The sequence below is a fragment of the Gekko japonicus genome, unplaced genomic scaffold (assembly GCF_001447785.1).
Source record: "Gekko japonicus isolate JY-2015 unplaced genomic scaffold, Gekko_japonicus_V1.1 scaffold2617, whole genome shotgun sequence".
Classification (NCBI taxonomy): domain Eukaryota; kingdom Metazoa; phylum Chordata; class Lepidosauria; order Squamata; family Gekkonidae; genus Gekko; species Gekko japonicus.
Window position 1 is genome coordinate 90,406 of NW_015170969.1, and position 16,647 is coordinate 107,052.

The 16,647-nt window shown below is 49.3% G+C and overlaps 1 protein-coding gene and 1 non-coding gene across 2 annotated transcripts in view; both read left to right on the forward strand.

Annotated features, from left to right (window-relative positions):
• LOC107116914 (interferon regulatory factor 4-like) overlaps window positions 1-9,998 on the forward strand; it is a 50,729-nt gene extending 40,731 nt beyond the window's left edge. The window contains exons 7-8 of the mRNA XM_015418939.1: window positions 6,923-7,041; window positions 9,845-9,998. Of these exons, the coding sequence (XP_015274425.1) occupies window positions 6,923-7,041; window positions 9,845-9,982 (257 nt within the window). The 3' untranslated portion in view covers window positions 9,983-9,998. The remainder of the gene's footprint in view (window positions 1-6,922; window positions 7,042-9,844) is intronic.
• Window positions 9,021-9,092, forward strand: TRNAP-GGG. Its single transcript has one exon. It is a non-coding gene; the product is annotated as a tRNA-Pro (tRNA).
• Window positions 9,999-16,647: the final 6,649 nt, after the last annotated feature.

Here is a 16,647-nt window from a genome sequence, read left to right on the forward strand (position 1 = left end):
TTGACTATAATGGTCCCCATAGGCTATAATTGAGCCAGAATCACTGATTTTTTGCACATCCCTATTATGCTTTTCAGTATGATTTGTAAGCTGCCTTGAGTCACAGGGAAAAGTGGGATATCTTTGGGCTGGTTGATAACATTTGAGCAACTCCCTGTTTGTTAGGTTAGGTGGGGTTCCGACAGTGATTGTTTCGCCTCTGTTATACTTGGCCTGTAATGCTGGTTGCCATTTTTTACCAAAAGAAAAAAAATCTGACTTCAAGAGTCTCCTCCGCCTCCCAAAGTGCTGGTATGCTTTCTAAGGGTCAGCACAGGGTGACAGTCCAAGCCCAGGTCTACCAATACAGTGGAAAGGGGCGGGTTGACCTGTTCTCCAGAGGCCAGGTCTACCTATATAGTGGCCTGGTGTGGGTAGACCTGTTCTCCAGAGGCCAGGTTTACCTATTTAGTGGACTGGTGTGGGTAGACCTGATCTCCAGAGGCAAGGTGTACCTACTATAGTGGACTGGGGTGGGTAACCTGTTCTCCAGAGGCCAGGTCTACCTATATAGTGGACTGGTGTGGGTAGACCTGTTCTCCAGAGGCTAGGTCTACCCTTATAGAGGGCATTTGGTGTAATGGCATTTGACTTGATTCTGTTTTCTCTTATAATGTTTAAATCATTCTTTAAACATAGTTCAAAAGAATTCATTCGGAGATCTTTATGAGGTTATGGAAATAATCTTCCTAAAAATAATTTATGCAATAGTCAAGTGTAGACTGGCTCACAGCTTTAACGCTACTAGCTTTTTTAGCCCACAAGGTGGGATTTCTGCTCACAAGACTGCGGAGCTTAGAGGGAACACTGGAGGCCTTGCAACATGCATGGAATGGCGTTTGTTTCTGGGTGGGGGACTAGGCGGGTAGGGGGAAGGGTTTAGCGTCGTCCTCTTTCCATTCTTTCTCCCCGTATCTATATTACTCATTGCTCATATCGGGTCAGAAAGCGCCACATTTCCCTCTCCACGTGTGGTTCTGACCTAAGCATCTCCCTGCTGAATTTTCTGAGATCCAAACAAGGGAAGAAGACCGGTGTCACAGGAGTTCCCAAATATACAAATCCCACTAGTAGAAAACACCATCAAAGATTTCCAAAACAATATATTGAACAATTATAAAGTTGGTGGTGTCGCAACAACATTAATGCATACTGTTAACTATAATAAGCCATAAGATACAATATTTCCTCCTTTGGAGAGAAGACATAAAGTCCATTTAGTCAGTGTAACTTGATGGGAGGGGTCCACATAGTGATAACATTTTCCAAACAGCCTCTGCAAAGATGCCCGTTCTAGATACTTGGAAGATGCGTTTCCTTCAACTTCTTCAGGTTGCCGGCTGTGGAAGTGGAACCTGATTTCAGCAGTTGGAACAGACCACAAAGTTCACAGTGTAAGAAGCGAATCTTCTAACTACAACCCCATCTCACATGGCTTTTGTCCCCGCAGGTCCTATGAATCCCCTAGTATAGACTTTATGCTGCGGTGGCTCAAGTGGTTAAGACGCTGAACTGCGGGCTGTGGAAGGTCGGTAGTTCAGCAGTTCGAGACCCGAGTTGCCGCATGATGGAGTGAGCTCCTGTCTCTAGTTCCAGCTCCTGCCAACCTAGCACTTCGAAAGCAAGACATTGCAAGTAGATAAATAGGTACCCCGTCAGTGGGAAGGGAACAGCGTTCCGTGCACCTTGGTGTTTAGTCATGTCGGCCACATGACCACGGAAACGTCTTCGGACAGTGCTGGCTCTTCAGCTCGGAAACGGAGATGAGCACCGCAACCCTAGAGTTGGACTCGACTGGCTTTCGAGCAAGGGAACCTTTACCTTTACCTTTTATAGACTTTATGAGTGGTCCAAGGGTGCCCCCCTCCTCCTTTTCTAACCAGCAGAAAAAGTGCTTGGATCACACCCCATAAAGGAGGACAACGGACAACCATCTGTGGTTCCCAAGAGGCACGTCATTAAGGTAGACCATGCAGCTAGGCATCTTCCAAGTATCTAGAACGGGCGTCTTTGCAAAGGCTGTTTGGAAAATGTTATGACCTGGGGTCATTTCCTGCGGGAGCGCACAGGAATGGAGCTCCGGCAGTAAGGCGCCCAGGGGGCGGGCACATGCAACAAGCCTCACCCCATGCTCCCAGCAGCCCTCAGTCGGGCCACAAGGAGCAAAAAGCAGCCAGGTAAGTTGCAGAGCCCCCCCCCCCCGCCCCCTTCAGGTACAAGCTCTCCCTCCTCTGTGAGGACAGATCTGCGCATCTCCCCCATAGCTAGCAAACTAAAACAGTCCAGTGGCACCTTTAAGACCAGGTTTTATTTAGGTACAAGCTCTCCCTCTTCTGCGAGGACAGATCTGCACGTTCCCCCCCCCCAATAACTAGCAATCCAAAACAGTCCAGTGGAGCCTGAGCGGTGGGTGTTGCCTTCTGACACACTTCTGGTGATGTCAGGGGGCGTGGCATATGCTAATGAGTTATGCTAATGAGCTCCTGCACCTCTTTTTCTATGAAATGACCCCTGGTTATGACTATGTGGACTCCTCCTATCAAGTTAACACTGACTTTGTTGTTCAGTCGCACAGTCGAGTCCGACTCTTCGCGACCCCATGGACCAGATCACGCCAGGCCTTCCTGTCTTCCGCCGTCCTCTGAAGTTGGCTCAATTTCATGTTCGTTGCATCTATGACACTGTCTAACCATCTCATCCTTTGCCGTCCCCGTCTTCTTTGACCAGCATCAGGGTCTTCTCCAGGGAGTGCTCCCTTCTCATTGGGTGGCCAAAGTCTTTGAGCTTCAGTTTCATTATCTGGCCTTCCAGGAAACAGTCAGGGTTGATTTCTTTTAGGACTGACTGATTTGATCGCCTTGCAGTCCAAGGGACTCTCAAGAGTCTTCTCCAGCACCACAATTCGAAAGAATATATTCTTCGGCGCTCAGCCATCCTTATAGTCCAACTCTCGCAGCCATACATGACTACTGGGAACATAACACTGACTACATGGACTTGTTTTATCTCCAAAGGAGGAAATATCAGTATCTTATGCCTTATTATAGTCACAGTATGCATTAATGTTGTTGTTTTGACCACCACTAACTTTATAATTGTTTAATATATTGTTTTGGCAATCTTTGATGGTGTTTTCTACTAGTGGGATTTGCAGGGGTCATTTCGTAGAAAAAGAGGTGCAGGAGCTCATTAGCATAACTTATTTGCATATGCCACACCCTGACATCACCAGACGTGTGTCAGGAGGCACCACTGGACTGTTTTGGATTGCTGGCTATTTGGGGGGGGGGAACCTGCGCACTGTCCTCACAGAGGAGGGAGAGCTGGGACCTGAATAAAACCTGGTCTTAAAGGTGCCACTGGACTGTTTTGGATTGCTAGCTATTGGGGGGGGGGGAACACATGCAGATCTGTCCTCACAGAGGAGGGGGAGCGTGTACCTGAATAAAACCTCGTCTTAAAGGTGCCACTGGACTGTTTTGGGCCGGAGGGGGAGCTCTGCAACCTACCTGGTTGCTTCTTGCTCTGGCTGAGAGCTGCTGGGAGCAGGGGGTGGGGCTTGTTGCCTGTGCCCGCCCCCTGGGCTCTTTACTGCCGGAGCTCCGCTCTTGTGCGCTCCTGCAGGAAATGACCCCTGGGGATTTGTATATTTGAGTGTTCTGAGGTGGCTTCCTGGAATAGAAGGTGTGACTTTGTACCTCTCATGGTGTCATCTCTGGTTTGGCTCGAGGCCAGCAGAAGCCCAGACAGTGGGGGCCAGCTCTGAAGACTCCCGAGACGGGCTTTGAAAGTGTGCGGGAGTTGGGTGGCCAACCTCAGAAAGGTGTGGCACTGAAGCTGGGGGCAGAGAGGGGGCCCTGAAAAGGGTTTTCAGGGTTGATTCTTCCGTGTTGCGTGGGATCCCCGGAGGAGGGGCTGTGGCCCAGTGCTTTGCTTGCAGAAGGTCCCCGGTTCAATCCCCGGCATCTCCAGTTAAAAAGGACCAGGCCGCAGCTGATGGGAAAGACCTCTGCCTCCGACCCTGGAGAGTGTCCCAGCTGGAGAATTTGGCCGCTTTCCTCCGAGGCACTGGACAGGGCTGAAGTTTTATGTATAGATGATACAGACTCTTGCTTACCCAGAGTATCCTGCATCCCACTTTCTGGAGCAGTGCTTTTGATGAGAGCCAGTTTGGTGTAGCGGTTAGGAGCGCGGACTCTAATCTGGGAGAACTGGGTTTGATTCCCCACTTCGCCCCCACGTGCAGCTGCTGGTGTGACCTTGGGTCAGTCACAAGTTCTCTCAGAGCTGTTCTCTCAAGGGCAGTCCTCGAAAGAGCTCTCTTAGCCGCATCTACCTCACAGGGTGTCTGTTGTGGGGAGGGGAAGGGAAAGGAGATTGCAAGCCGCTCTGAGACTCCTTCGGGTAGTGAAGGGCAAGGTATAACTGGGAGAACTGGGTTTGATTTCCCACGCCTCCACATGCAGCTGCTGGTGTGACCTTGGGTCTGTCACAAGTTCTCTCAGAGCTGTTCTCTCAAGGGCAGTCCTTGAAAGAGCTCTCTTAGCCGCATCTACCTCACAGGGTGTCTGTTGTGGGGAGGGGAAGGGAAAGGAGATTGGAAGCCGCTCTGAGACTCCTTTGGGTAGTGAAGGGCAGGGTATAACTGGGAGAACTGGGTTTGATTCCCCACGCCTCCACATGCAGCTGTTGGTGTGACCTTGGGTCTGTCACAAGTTCTCTCAGAGCTGCTCTCTCAAGGGCAGTCCTCGAAAGAGCTCTCTCGGCCCCACCTGCCTCACAGGGTGTCTGTTGTGGGATGCGGAAAGGCAAAGGAGATGGTAAGCCGTTCAAAGACTCCTTCGAGTGGTGAAGGGCGGGGTATGAATCCCATCTCCTCCCCTCCTTCATGAGAGGGAAAAGGACTAGAGCTGGGGTGTCGAACTCAGTTGTCACGAGGGCTGGATCTGACATAAATGTCCCTTTGCCATAAAACGTGATGCCAGGCACCGGAGATATTTTACCACTGACCGTCACCCACGCCCCTCCTCAGCAGAGCTCAGTGCCAAACCAGCCCTTTTCACCCCTTATGGTTGCCAACTCTGGGTTGGGCAGTCCCTGGAGATCTGGGGGAGGACCCAGGGGAGGGCCTGTGTTTGCGGACCTCAGCAGGGGGTATAAAGCCAAATATAGGCCCTTCTGGTCCACATTTGGACTGGTTTCCCCCCAGTTGCTTGCGGGCCAGATAAGAGCTCAGGACGGACTGGTTCTGGCCCCTGGGCCTTATGTTCAGCATGTTTGGACTAGAGGCTTATCGCTGGAAAGCACCTGTAAATGTCTAGGTTTTGCAAGAGAGGGAAGCGCATTCGAGAAGAGAAGAGATTGGATTTATACCCCGCTCTTCACTACACGAAGGAGTCTCAGAGCGGCTTACAAACTCCTTTCCCTTCCCCTCCCCACAACAGACACCCTGGGAGGTAGGTGGGGCTGAGAGAGCTCTGACAGAAACTGCTCTTTTTCAAGTGGATTTATACCCCGCCCTTCACTTGGAGTCTCAGAGCGGCTTACAAACTCCTTTCCCTTCCCCTCCCCACAACAGGCACCCTGTGGGGTGGGTGGGGCTGAGAGAACTCTGACACAAACTGCTCTTTTTCAAGGACAGCTGTGCCAGAGCTTGTGACTGACCCAAGGTCACATCAGCAGGTGCAAGTGGAGGAGTGGGGAATCAAACCCAGTCCTCCCAGATTAGAGTCCGTGCACTTGACCACGACACCAAACTGAGCGTTGCTCAGGGAAATGGCAAGTACCGGATGATCTGCTTTCTATAAGCATGACTGTACGCTTGGTGGCTTACCAAAATTTGAATTTTCAGAGATGCACTCTGCACACTCCTGGAGATTCTCTTCTCTGTCATTATTTCTCACGTCACACCAGTAGACACTAGAGGGCGCAGTGGCTCAGTGGTAGAGCTTCTGCTTGGCTTGCAGAAGATCCCAGGTTCAATCCCTGATGTGTCTAATTAAAGGAATCTGGCTGGAGGTGGTGTGAAAGACCTTCACCCAAGACCCTGCAGAGCCCCTTCCAGTCTAAATAGACAGTACTGACCCAGATGGACTGATTTTTGATTCAGTATATGGCAGGTTCACGTGTTGGGCTCACAGGCATCAATCCATGCAGTTCCCCCAAAAGTGACTGTCATTCCTCCCCACGGTCTGTGCCCCCCCCCCCCCGGGATATGCTGGGCCCTTTTGGCTACAGTCCTGCCCAGCCGGCTTTCCTTTCCATTCGAGGGAGAGCATGCAAAGCACCCTGACCTCTCTGCATCCAGTTCTGGGCACCACATTTTAGGAAGGGCGTTGACAAGCCCGAGCGTGTCCAGAAGAGGGCAACCAGGATGGTGAGAGGGTTGGAATCCAAGTCTTACGAGGAAAGGCTGAAAGAGTTGGGGATGTTTAGCCTGGGAAAGAGGAGGCTTAGAGGGGACATGACTGCAGGCTTCAAGTATCTGAAGGGCTGTCATGTAGAAGATGGAGCAGATCTATTCTCTCTTGCTCCGGATTGCAAGACTAGATCTAATGGGTGGGAATTACAAGGGAGTCGATACCGGCTAAATATCAGGAGAGACTTCCTAACTGTAAGAGTGGTTGAGCAGTGAAACACAGACTGCCTCGGGAGGTGGTGGATGCTCCTTCGCTGGACATTTTCAAGCGGATGCTGGACGACCATCTTTCGGGTATGCTGTAGGGCTCTCTTTCGGCTACGGTCCTGCAGAGTGCAGGGGGTTGGACCTGCAAGGTCCCTTCCAACTCTTAACATTCTATGATTCTGTTCTGTGATTCTGCTCACACTCCCCACCGTGTCCAGAGATCTGTGGCTCATTGCTGGAATCTCTTCTGCCACTCAGAGTTACGAGGCTACCTGTGCCATGGAGAGCCGCCCCCCCAGTACCAGATCCACCTCTGTTTTGGAGAGGAGTATCCTGCTGCCCCTGGTCAGAAACTCCACAAGTTCATCATGGCCCAGGTGAGTGTATCCTGGCAATGGAGGAGTACACTGTTGCTGATTTGGGCTGCAGGAGGCATGCAGGACAACAGGATTGCCCCTCGCCCCGTTCCCAAATCTTACCAAGCCCCTTGCAAAGTAGGGAGGGCCCAAACACATGCCAGTTTGACTTCCTGTGGGGGAAAGGAAAGAAAAATGCACTGCTGATCAATGTTCCCTTTAAACTGTGGAGTCTTATGAGCAAAACTTCTACTTTGTGAGCTACTGGCATTAAAATTGTGAGCAAGCGATTTGGCTACTGCATCAATTAGTTTGCTCTGGAGCCGTCCTTCCTGAGCTAAGACAAAAATGTGTGAGCCAGAGGCTAAAAAACTGTGAGCTAGCTCACACTAACTCAGCTTAGAGGGAACAGTGCTGCTGATTAGCATGGGGGGAATCTCCTACATCTGCTCACTTAATTAGTTTCCTCAAAGTAGTCATGACTTTGATTCCCCGCTCCTCCGCTTGCACCTGCTGGATGACCTTGGATTAGTCACAAGTTGTCTCAGAGCTGTTCTCTCAAGGGCAATTCTCAAAAGAGCTCTCTCAGCCCCATCTAACCTCACAGGGTGTCTGTTGTGTGGAGGGGAAGGGAAAGGAGTTTGTAAGCCGCTCTGAGACTCCGTTGGGTAGTAAAGGGCGGGGTATAAATCCAATCTCTTCTTCTTCTCTTCTTTTGTTTTTAATTTTCAAAGTTTTATTATAATATTATTAAAGTACATATATAAATGACAGCAGCATAACTAAACGAAAACATAGAGGCATTAGGTTACAATATAACGCCTAATACAGCACGTTAACTATCAACAGATAAACATAAGGGACACAGAGATACAACATCTGTAAAATAAGAATCATACTGTGCACTGTAGTATCTTAAAGGTAAATCAGACTAAACACTGCCCTCAGAATAGTGCTTGTACAATGAAAACAAAAAGTAAACATTGAAATTAAAGGTAGGAAGGGAATACCAGCAACTTACAGAGGTCTGCCATGACTTTTCTTAATTAACCTTGATGGGCATAGTTAATCATGACTTTTCTCTTTGCAGCTGAGGTAATTGCTCATTATTATTTTTCTTTTCAAAGGTACCGATTTCATGATCAGAATTGCAGTGATTACCAAAAAAGGAAAAATAATGGGCATTGGTTATGGCTGCAAAGTGAAAACCAGAATGATAATTAATAACTAAGGCCCAGCTGCAAAAGAAGCAAAAAATACAGGGAACACTTGCCCCCGAGATCTTGGGCTTTTCCACATTCTAAATTTCCTTGCTTGTGTGTTCCTGTTGCTTGGGGAGGGGGTCCCTCTAGTGAACAATTCGATATTGCATTGATGTGTGTCTGGCATAAAAACCTGCAGTTTAGATCTGCAGGGATATATGCTGGACATAAAGTGATGTAATATCAAACTGAGAGACAGCAAAACACATGCAGAACAGGAAAAAAAAACCCCAACACAACAGAAATACACAAGCAAGGAAAACAAGATTGCGAAGAAAACCCTTCAGTTTGCTAGTTCAGGCTGAATGGGCTCGTACTACAGCTGCATTTTTTTAAAAAAGTTTTTAATAAACAGATCATCAAAAAGACAGGAGGATAATGGGAATTACAGAAATGCAGTTCGATGACAGTGGCATTCAGATCCTTCAAGAGCCAGTGGTTAGACTGTTGGACTAGTATCTGTTAGACCCAGGTTCGAATCTCCACTTCTGACATGGAAGCTTGCTGGGTGACCTTGGGCCAGTCCCACCTTCTCAGGCTAACCTACCTGACAGGGTTGTTGTTGTAAGGATAAAATGGAAGAGGGCGAAATGATGTAAACTGCTTTGGGCCCACATTGGGGGCAAAGGTGGGGTGTAAATGAAGTAACAAAATAAATTTGTAAAAACTGAGTTAATGCATGATTAAAAGAACTGGTTTGGAAGCAGCTTCGGGCCGTGCTTTCACCTCTAACAGGAGGGGGGCGTGGCTCAGTGGAAGAGCCTCTGCGTGGGATGCAGAAGGTCCCAGGTTCAATCCCCGGCATCTCCAGTAAAATAGAGATGAGAGGGTAGGTGATGTGAAAGATTTCTGCCTGAGACCCTGGCGAGCAGCTGCCGATCTGAGTAGGCAATACCGGCTGTGATGGCTGAACGGTCTGGTTCAGTAGAAGGTAGCGTCATATGTCGTGTCTTCTGCTTTCTGGGCAGGGTTGTAGCTCCTGGGAAACATGGATGGCTCCAGAGGCACAGGATGCTATAGAAGAAGCCAGGGGAAAAGTCTAGTGTCACAGGAGTTCCCAAATGTACAAATTCCACTAGTAGAAAACACCATCAAAGATTGCAAAACAATATATTAAACAATTATAAAGTTGGTGGTGTCGCGACAACATTAGTGCATACTGTAACTATAATAAGGCATAAGACAATATTTCCTCCTTTGGAGATAAGACATAAAGCTCATGGTGTCAGTGTGACACATAGTCATAACATTTTCCAAACAGCCTTTGCAAAGACACCCGTTCTAGATACTTGGAAGATGCGTTTCCTTCGACTTCTTCCGTTTGCCGGCTGTGTAAGTGGAACCTGATTTCAGCAGTTTCAACAGACCACAAGGTTCACAGTGTAAGAAGAACCTACGATTCGCTTCGTTTTCTACTAGTGGGATTTGTATATATAGAAGAAGCAGGAGCTGTTCATGAGATAATCATGCAGCATCAGGCCCCGTCGTTTGGCTAGAAAAGATCTGTTTGCACTGATCCCATATACCAGCCTTGCGATGACGTGCCAACTGTTCCTCCCCAGGTCGAACCGGTGTTCGCCCGTGATCTCTTCCAACACGCCCAACGGCTTGGGCCGGGCTCGCTGCCGGATTCCGAGTCCTGCCGTCCGGACGTTCCTGAGAGTATTGTCCAGATTCTGAAACAGCGTTGTCCTCCTTGACTTTTGAATGAGGGCGACAGTGGGGGGGGGCACAGCGGCTGTCGACGAGACATCTCCTCTGGAAGAGAAGCCTTCGCCGTTCTCAGTAGCCGCCGACTTTGAGATCGAGGGTGTGTTCATTGGACACCTATCCCATCTGAATTTTGGCCCTTCGGTTGCGACTGACAAGTGGTTTTGGGAAAGTGTGCACTGACCGTTTGTAAAAATCTAATTGAGCCACCTCGGATGCTCTTTAAAGGTAAACTAAAGGTTTCCCACGGCTCAAAAGCCAGTGGGAACCGACTCTGAGACGGTGCTCGTCTCCGCTTCCAAGCCGAAGAGCCAGCGCTGTCTGAAGACATTTCTGTGGTCGTGTGGCCAGCATGCCTAAACGCCGAGGCGCGCAGAAACACTGTGACCTTCCCACCGAAGTGATACCTATTGATCTACTTGCAATTCCTTGCTTGCGAACTGCGAGGTTGGCAGGAGAAGTGCTCTTTAAACACACACACACACCATTTTTTGGTAGAAAAGCAACAGGGAAATATTTTAAGTGAACAGAGTGTCCGGGTTAGGGTTAGTTTTTGCAAACCACAGCGGATGTGGTCCTCCGATCTAGAGCGTCTTCTTTGCAGGGAGAAGGTCCCATGTTGAATCCTGGCTGTCTTGGGTTAAAGGATCTGGAGTAGCTAGTGTTCTGGGGAAGATCTCAGAGAGCCATCAAAGATCTGATTGAGTATCAGACTGTTTCCAGGGGACATGTGGGAACTCGCTGCCGGAGACCCTGGAGAGCCACTGCCTGTCTGAGTAGACAAGACTGACCTGGATGGACCAGGGGCCTGAGAGCCACTTTGGTGTAGTGGTTAAGTGCGCGGACTCTAATCTGGGAGAACTGGGTTCGATTCCCCACTCCTCCACTTGCACCTGCTGGATGACCTTGGGCAAGCCGTAGTTCTGAGAAAGCTGTCCTGGAAAAAGAGCCGTTTCTGTCAGAGCTCTCTCAGCGCCACCGACCTCACCGGGTATCTATTGGGGGAAGGGGAAGGAGTTTGTAAACCGCTCTGAGACTCCGAGTGAAGGGCGGGGTATAAATCCAATCTCCTCTTCTTCATCATCCTTGTTTGAGGGTTTCCCTCTGTCGGAAAAGAGGAAGACTCAACATGAAGATGGATGGATTCGTGGCCCTCAGTTTGCGAGACCTGAGCAAGATTGCCAACAATAGGATGTTTAGAAGAACATTCATTCACAGGGCCACCAAAAGTCAAAAGTAACCTCAGGACGCCTAACATGCACAAATATGCAGAAAGGTCCCTTTGGGATCAAGTTCATTTCTGGTTTGCGCCACTAGAGGGAACCCGGAACCAACTTAGAAGGAGACTGGTCGTTCAGTCTTTATTCCCACAGACGATTTCACTTTCTCAGGGCTTTTCCAGACTTTTTTTTTTTTTTTAAAAACTTTCTGAAACTCTTGATCCCCCCCAATCCGTAGAGAATCTTCACAATCCTTTGAGCCTTTGTCAATGAACTGTGAATACAAGGGGCATTTGTCATGCAGATGAGCCTTCCGGTTTCAAACCTGGCTGAAGAAAGCAGATTTGGAGCCTTCTGTGGCCTAGAATGGGCTTGCTATAGAGAGTGGGGTTTCTATGCTGCAGGGATATAATTCTTCTTGTTGTTGTTGTTGTTGTTGGTAGAGGGATTCGGGTCTCTTTCTTTGCGATCAGTCAATTAGATGTGTAACTGCAGAACTGGATGGGGTGAGCACCCAAAAATTAAAAGCGGCCATGAGAATAGCAGCAAACCAAGCCGGAAAAGAGCAGTGCAGAGTCATGGGATGCAGGGCTGCCAACTCCAGGTTGGGAAATCCCTGGAGATTTTGGGAAGGGGAAGAGACTCAGCGGACACGTGATACCCTCGAGCCCACCTTCCAAAGCCGACCCTTTTCTCCAGTGGAGCGGATCCGAGTCGTCTGGAGATCGGTTCAACCGGTTGTAATTCTGGGAGATCTCCAGGCCCCACCTGGAGATTGGCAACCCTCTGCCTGGTTTCCCTCACCTCTGGGTCATGGGTTTCAAAGGGATATCCAGATATGCTCTTGCGTGATTCAAGGCAAAACCCGCATCTGGATAGAGTCCTCTTGAAATGGCTCAGCTGACCCTAGATAGCCGCTAAGTTCCTGGGCTGGATTTCATGGATCCGTACTGTGAATGGCAAACAGTGCCTCCCCACCCACCCCCCGGTCACAAAAAGCCAGAGGAAGCTGCCTCAAGCAGAACAGAGCCATCGGGACTAGCCCCCCACGATTCAGGTGGAATGGGGAATTCGCTGCCAGAGGATGTAGTGATGGCCATAGGAACAAACAGCTTTAAAAGGGGATTAGATAAGATTCATGAAGGATAAGTCTATCGATGGGTATTAGCCATGGGGACTGAGGAGAACCTCCACATTCAGAGGCACTAATCCTCTGAATCCCAGTAGCAGGAGTTAATGTCAGGGGAAGGTCTCGGCCTCTCTGCCCTGTTGTCGGCCCTCCAGAGGAACTGGTTGGCCACTGTGTGAGAGAGGATGCTGGACTAGATGGACCCCTGGTCTGATCCAGCAGGGCTCTTCTGATGTTCTTATGAAGGCCTCGGCCTCTATGCCCAGAGGTTGGCCCTCCATAGAAAATGGCTGGCCACCGTGTGAGAGAGGATGCTGGGCTAGATGGACCCTCACCGGTCTGGTCCAGCAGGGCTCTTCTGATGTTCTTATGAAGGCCTCGGCCTCTCTGCCCTGTTGGACACATCCTTCCTGAGCTAGGACAAAAATGTATGAGCCGGAGGCTAAGAAACTGTGAGCTAGCTCACACTAACTCAGCTTAGAGGGAACACTGTTGTTGGCCCTCCAGAGGAACTGGCTGGCCCCTGTGTGAGACGGGAGGCTGGACTAGATGGACCCTCACTGGTCTGATCCAGCAGGGCTCTTCTGATGTTCTTATGAAGGCCTCGGAGCCTCTGCCCTGCTGCTGGCCGTCCAGAGGAACTGGTTGGCTCCTGTGTGAGACCTGATCCAGCAGGGCTCTTCTAATGTGCTTTCTTTCCACAGCCTTTTGGATTTTGAACCTTTTATCTATGCAGTTTGAATTGTATTTTCATTGGTTATGATCTTGACTTGGTTTTGTACATTGTGGGTTTGCGTTATTAAAAACATGATTTGTAACCTGAAGGTTTTTTATTTATCCTGTAGTGGTTCCTCCTCCTTGGATGCCACAGAGATTCCCCCGCCCCCGCCGCCCAAAGCTGAGGGAAAATGCCAGGAAATAGTAGACTGTTGGGTTGAGGAGGGGTTGTTTTGCTAGCGTGGGCCTCTTTTTAAGAAATCGTCTCAAGGCAGCATTTCCAGTTAAAGGATACGGTGCTGAGTGTTCCATCTCTGAGGAGTTTAGAAAATAAATAGGTTTGAATCCTCACTCCTGCCATGGAATCTCATTCACTTGGGTGACTGTGAGCCAGTTCCACTTTCTTAGCCTAACCTACCTTGCAAGATTGTTGTGAGGATAAAATGTAGGGGAGGAGAATGATGTAAGCTGCCTTGTGTGCCCATTTGGATGGATGGATGGATGGATGGATAGATGATAGATAGATAGATAGATAGATAGATAGATAGATAGATAGATAGATAGATAGATAGATAGATAGATAGATGAAACATTCCTGAGAATGCAAATCAAAGTTCACAACATGAGAAAAGTTCCTATGATTCTGTTCATTGATGCTGCACGATCAACTTACAGGGTTTATTGGGGGGGTTGACTTTTGTTTTTACATTTTTATAGGGGTAGAGAAAGGGAAGAGGGAGAAAAAAGGAGAAACAAGCAAAAAAAACCCTGGCACTTTTCACGACTATCAAGGCATACATTAGTAAGGGAATACATGATAATCAAGGTAATGACACTTCACGCATTTCATTCTACTTCACACATTTCATTTCCTATTATTCTCACATTATAAATTATCACTATTCCCTATCTAGACCATTGTAAAGAAAAATAGGTTATCTCTTTTTTCCTCGCAGCTGTATAAGAAAGAAAATGCGACAGAAGGTGGGCTAGATGAATATATAAAAGATACCTCCGTAACCAAAAATTCATGAAAGAAGACAGCGATATTTTGAACCAAAATATAACAATACAAGAAGAGCTCTCGTAAGCAATAAAGAGACTGATAAAAGACAAGGCTCTGGGTCCAGATGGTTTGTCGGGGATGTATTGTAAATGTCTAGAAGAAGAATTAATTCTACCATTTCAAAAAGTAATGAATAACTGAAGGGAAATCTTAATCCCAATTTACAAGGTTTACTTCTTTGGCACCGTCACAGGCAACTTGTAGCAACCCTGTCAGGGTTTCAAGGCAAGAGACGAGGTGGTTTGCCGTTGCCTGCCTCTGCGTAGCAACCCTGGGCTTCCTTGGTGGTCTCCCACCCAAGTACTAACTGGGACTGCTCCGGATTAGCTACCTCAATAGGCTAGCCTGAGCCATCCAGGTCAAAGCAAAAGACACACAGAGGTTGCTTTGCCATCGTCTGCCTCTGCGTAGCAACCACGGGCTTCCTTGGTGGTCTCCCCTCCAAGTACACTAACCAGGGTCAGCCATGCTTCGCTTCGGAGTTCAGGCTAGCTTGGGCCATCCAGGTCAAAGCAAAATATACACAGAGGTTGCTTTGCCATCGTCTGCCTCTGCGTAGCAACCACAGGCTTCCTTGGTCCAAGTGCTAACCAGGACTGAGCCTGCTTCGCTTTTGAGATCTGATTGGGAATGCCTGGGCCGTCCAGGTCAGGTCAGACCAACAGTGGTGCTTTGCCACTGTCTGCCTCTGCATAGCAACCCTAGGCTTCCTTCCTAGGCCATCCAGATTGGGGTGGACAAACAGAGGTAGTTTGCCATTGGTCTGCCTCTGCATAGCAACCATGGATCTCCTTGGTGAGCCAGTTTGGTGTAGTAGGTTAAGTGCACGGAATCTGATCTGGGAGAACCGGGTTTGATTCCCCACGCCTCCACTCGCACCTGCTGGATGACCTTGGGCAAGCCATAGTTCTCTCTGAGCCGTCCTTGAAAAAGAGCAGTTTCTGGCAGAGCTCTCTCAGCCCCACCTACCTCACAGGGTGTCTGTTGTGGGTGGGGAGGGGGAGGGAAAGGAGTTTGTAAGCCGCTCTGAGACTCCTTTGGATAGTGAAGGGCGGGGTATAAATCCGATCTCTTTTCTTGGTGGTCTCCCTCCCAAGTACTAACCAGGGTCGGCCCTGCTTAGCTTCAGAGATCTGATGAGGTTGAACTAGCCTGGGCCGTACAGGTCAGGGTGACTCATCCGTTTGCAGGGGGGGGGGGAACCATTCATAATTGCGTTTAGCAGGGCTCTCTCGGTAGAAAAAGCCCAGCAGGAACTCATTAGCATAACAGGCCACACCCAATAGCAGAAACTCATTAGCACATTAGGCCACACCCCTGACAGTGCAGCTGATTTGCATATTAGGCCACGCCCCCATGTTACCAGAAGTGTGGTCATCCAGCCACACCCACCTTTCCCTTCTTATTCTGTTTACCTTGTTTGTTGTCCAAACCCAGGGCCTTTTTTGGTAGCAGGAACTCCTTTGCATGTTAGGCCACACACCCCTAATGTAGCCAATCCTAATGAGTTTCTGCTGTTGGGTGTGGCCTATTATGCTAACGAGTTCCTGCTGGGCGTGGCCAACTCAGGAGCCAGCCGGAACTCCGTTCCTGTGCGTTCCTGCCCCAAAATAGCCCTGCCGTTTAGCAGGAATACAACTCGTGTTGAATTTTCACTGTGCTTCATATATAATCTGCCAGTAATCGGATCTTGGGAGCCAAGTAGAGTTGGCAACGGTCAGTATTTAGATGGGAGACCACCCAGAAAGTCCAGGGCTGCAACGCGGAGGCCGGCAATGGCAAACGGCCTGTGCTCATCTCTTCCCTGTAACACCCCAGATTCATAGGTTTGCCGTGAGTCTGTTGCAACCGGCTGGCCACTTTAGTGTCGTGGTGAGGAGCGCAGACTCTAATCTGGGAGAACCGGGTTTGATTCCCCACGCCTCCACTCGCAGCTGCTGGTGTGACCGTGGGTCAGTCACAAGTTCTTTCAGCGCTGTTCCCTCAAGCAGTTCTTTCAGAGCAGTTCTCGAGAGAGCTCTCCTCGCCCCACCTACCTGCCAGGGTGTCTGTTGTGGGGAGGGGAAGGAAAAGGCGTTTGTAAGCCGCTCTGACACTCCTTCGGGTAGTGAAGGGCGGGGTACAAATCCAGTCTCTTCTTTAGTCCTTACAACAGGCAGGCAAGCTAGGCCAGTGTTGTCTCTGTATTGCTGAAGTGAGGAAGAAGAGCTAAAGCGAAAGGGGGGAGGGCTTGCCGTAAGGCCATCTGCTGACTGAGGGACTGGGGTGAGACTTGACCTGGGAACTTCCCACTTCGTAATATAAGAACATAAGAACAGATGCCACTGTTGGATCAGGCCAAAGGCCCATCCAGTCCAACACTCTGGGTCACACAGGGGCCAGAAATACCAGGGGCCATCAGGAGGCCCAGCCTCGGCCTCTATGCCCTGATGTTGGCACTCCAGAGGAACCGGTCGGCCACTGTGTGTGAGACAGGAGGATGGACTGGATGGACCCCTGGTCTGATCCAGCAGGGCTCTTCCG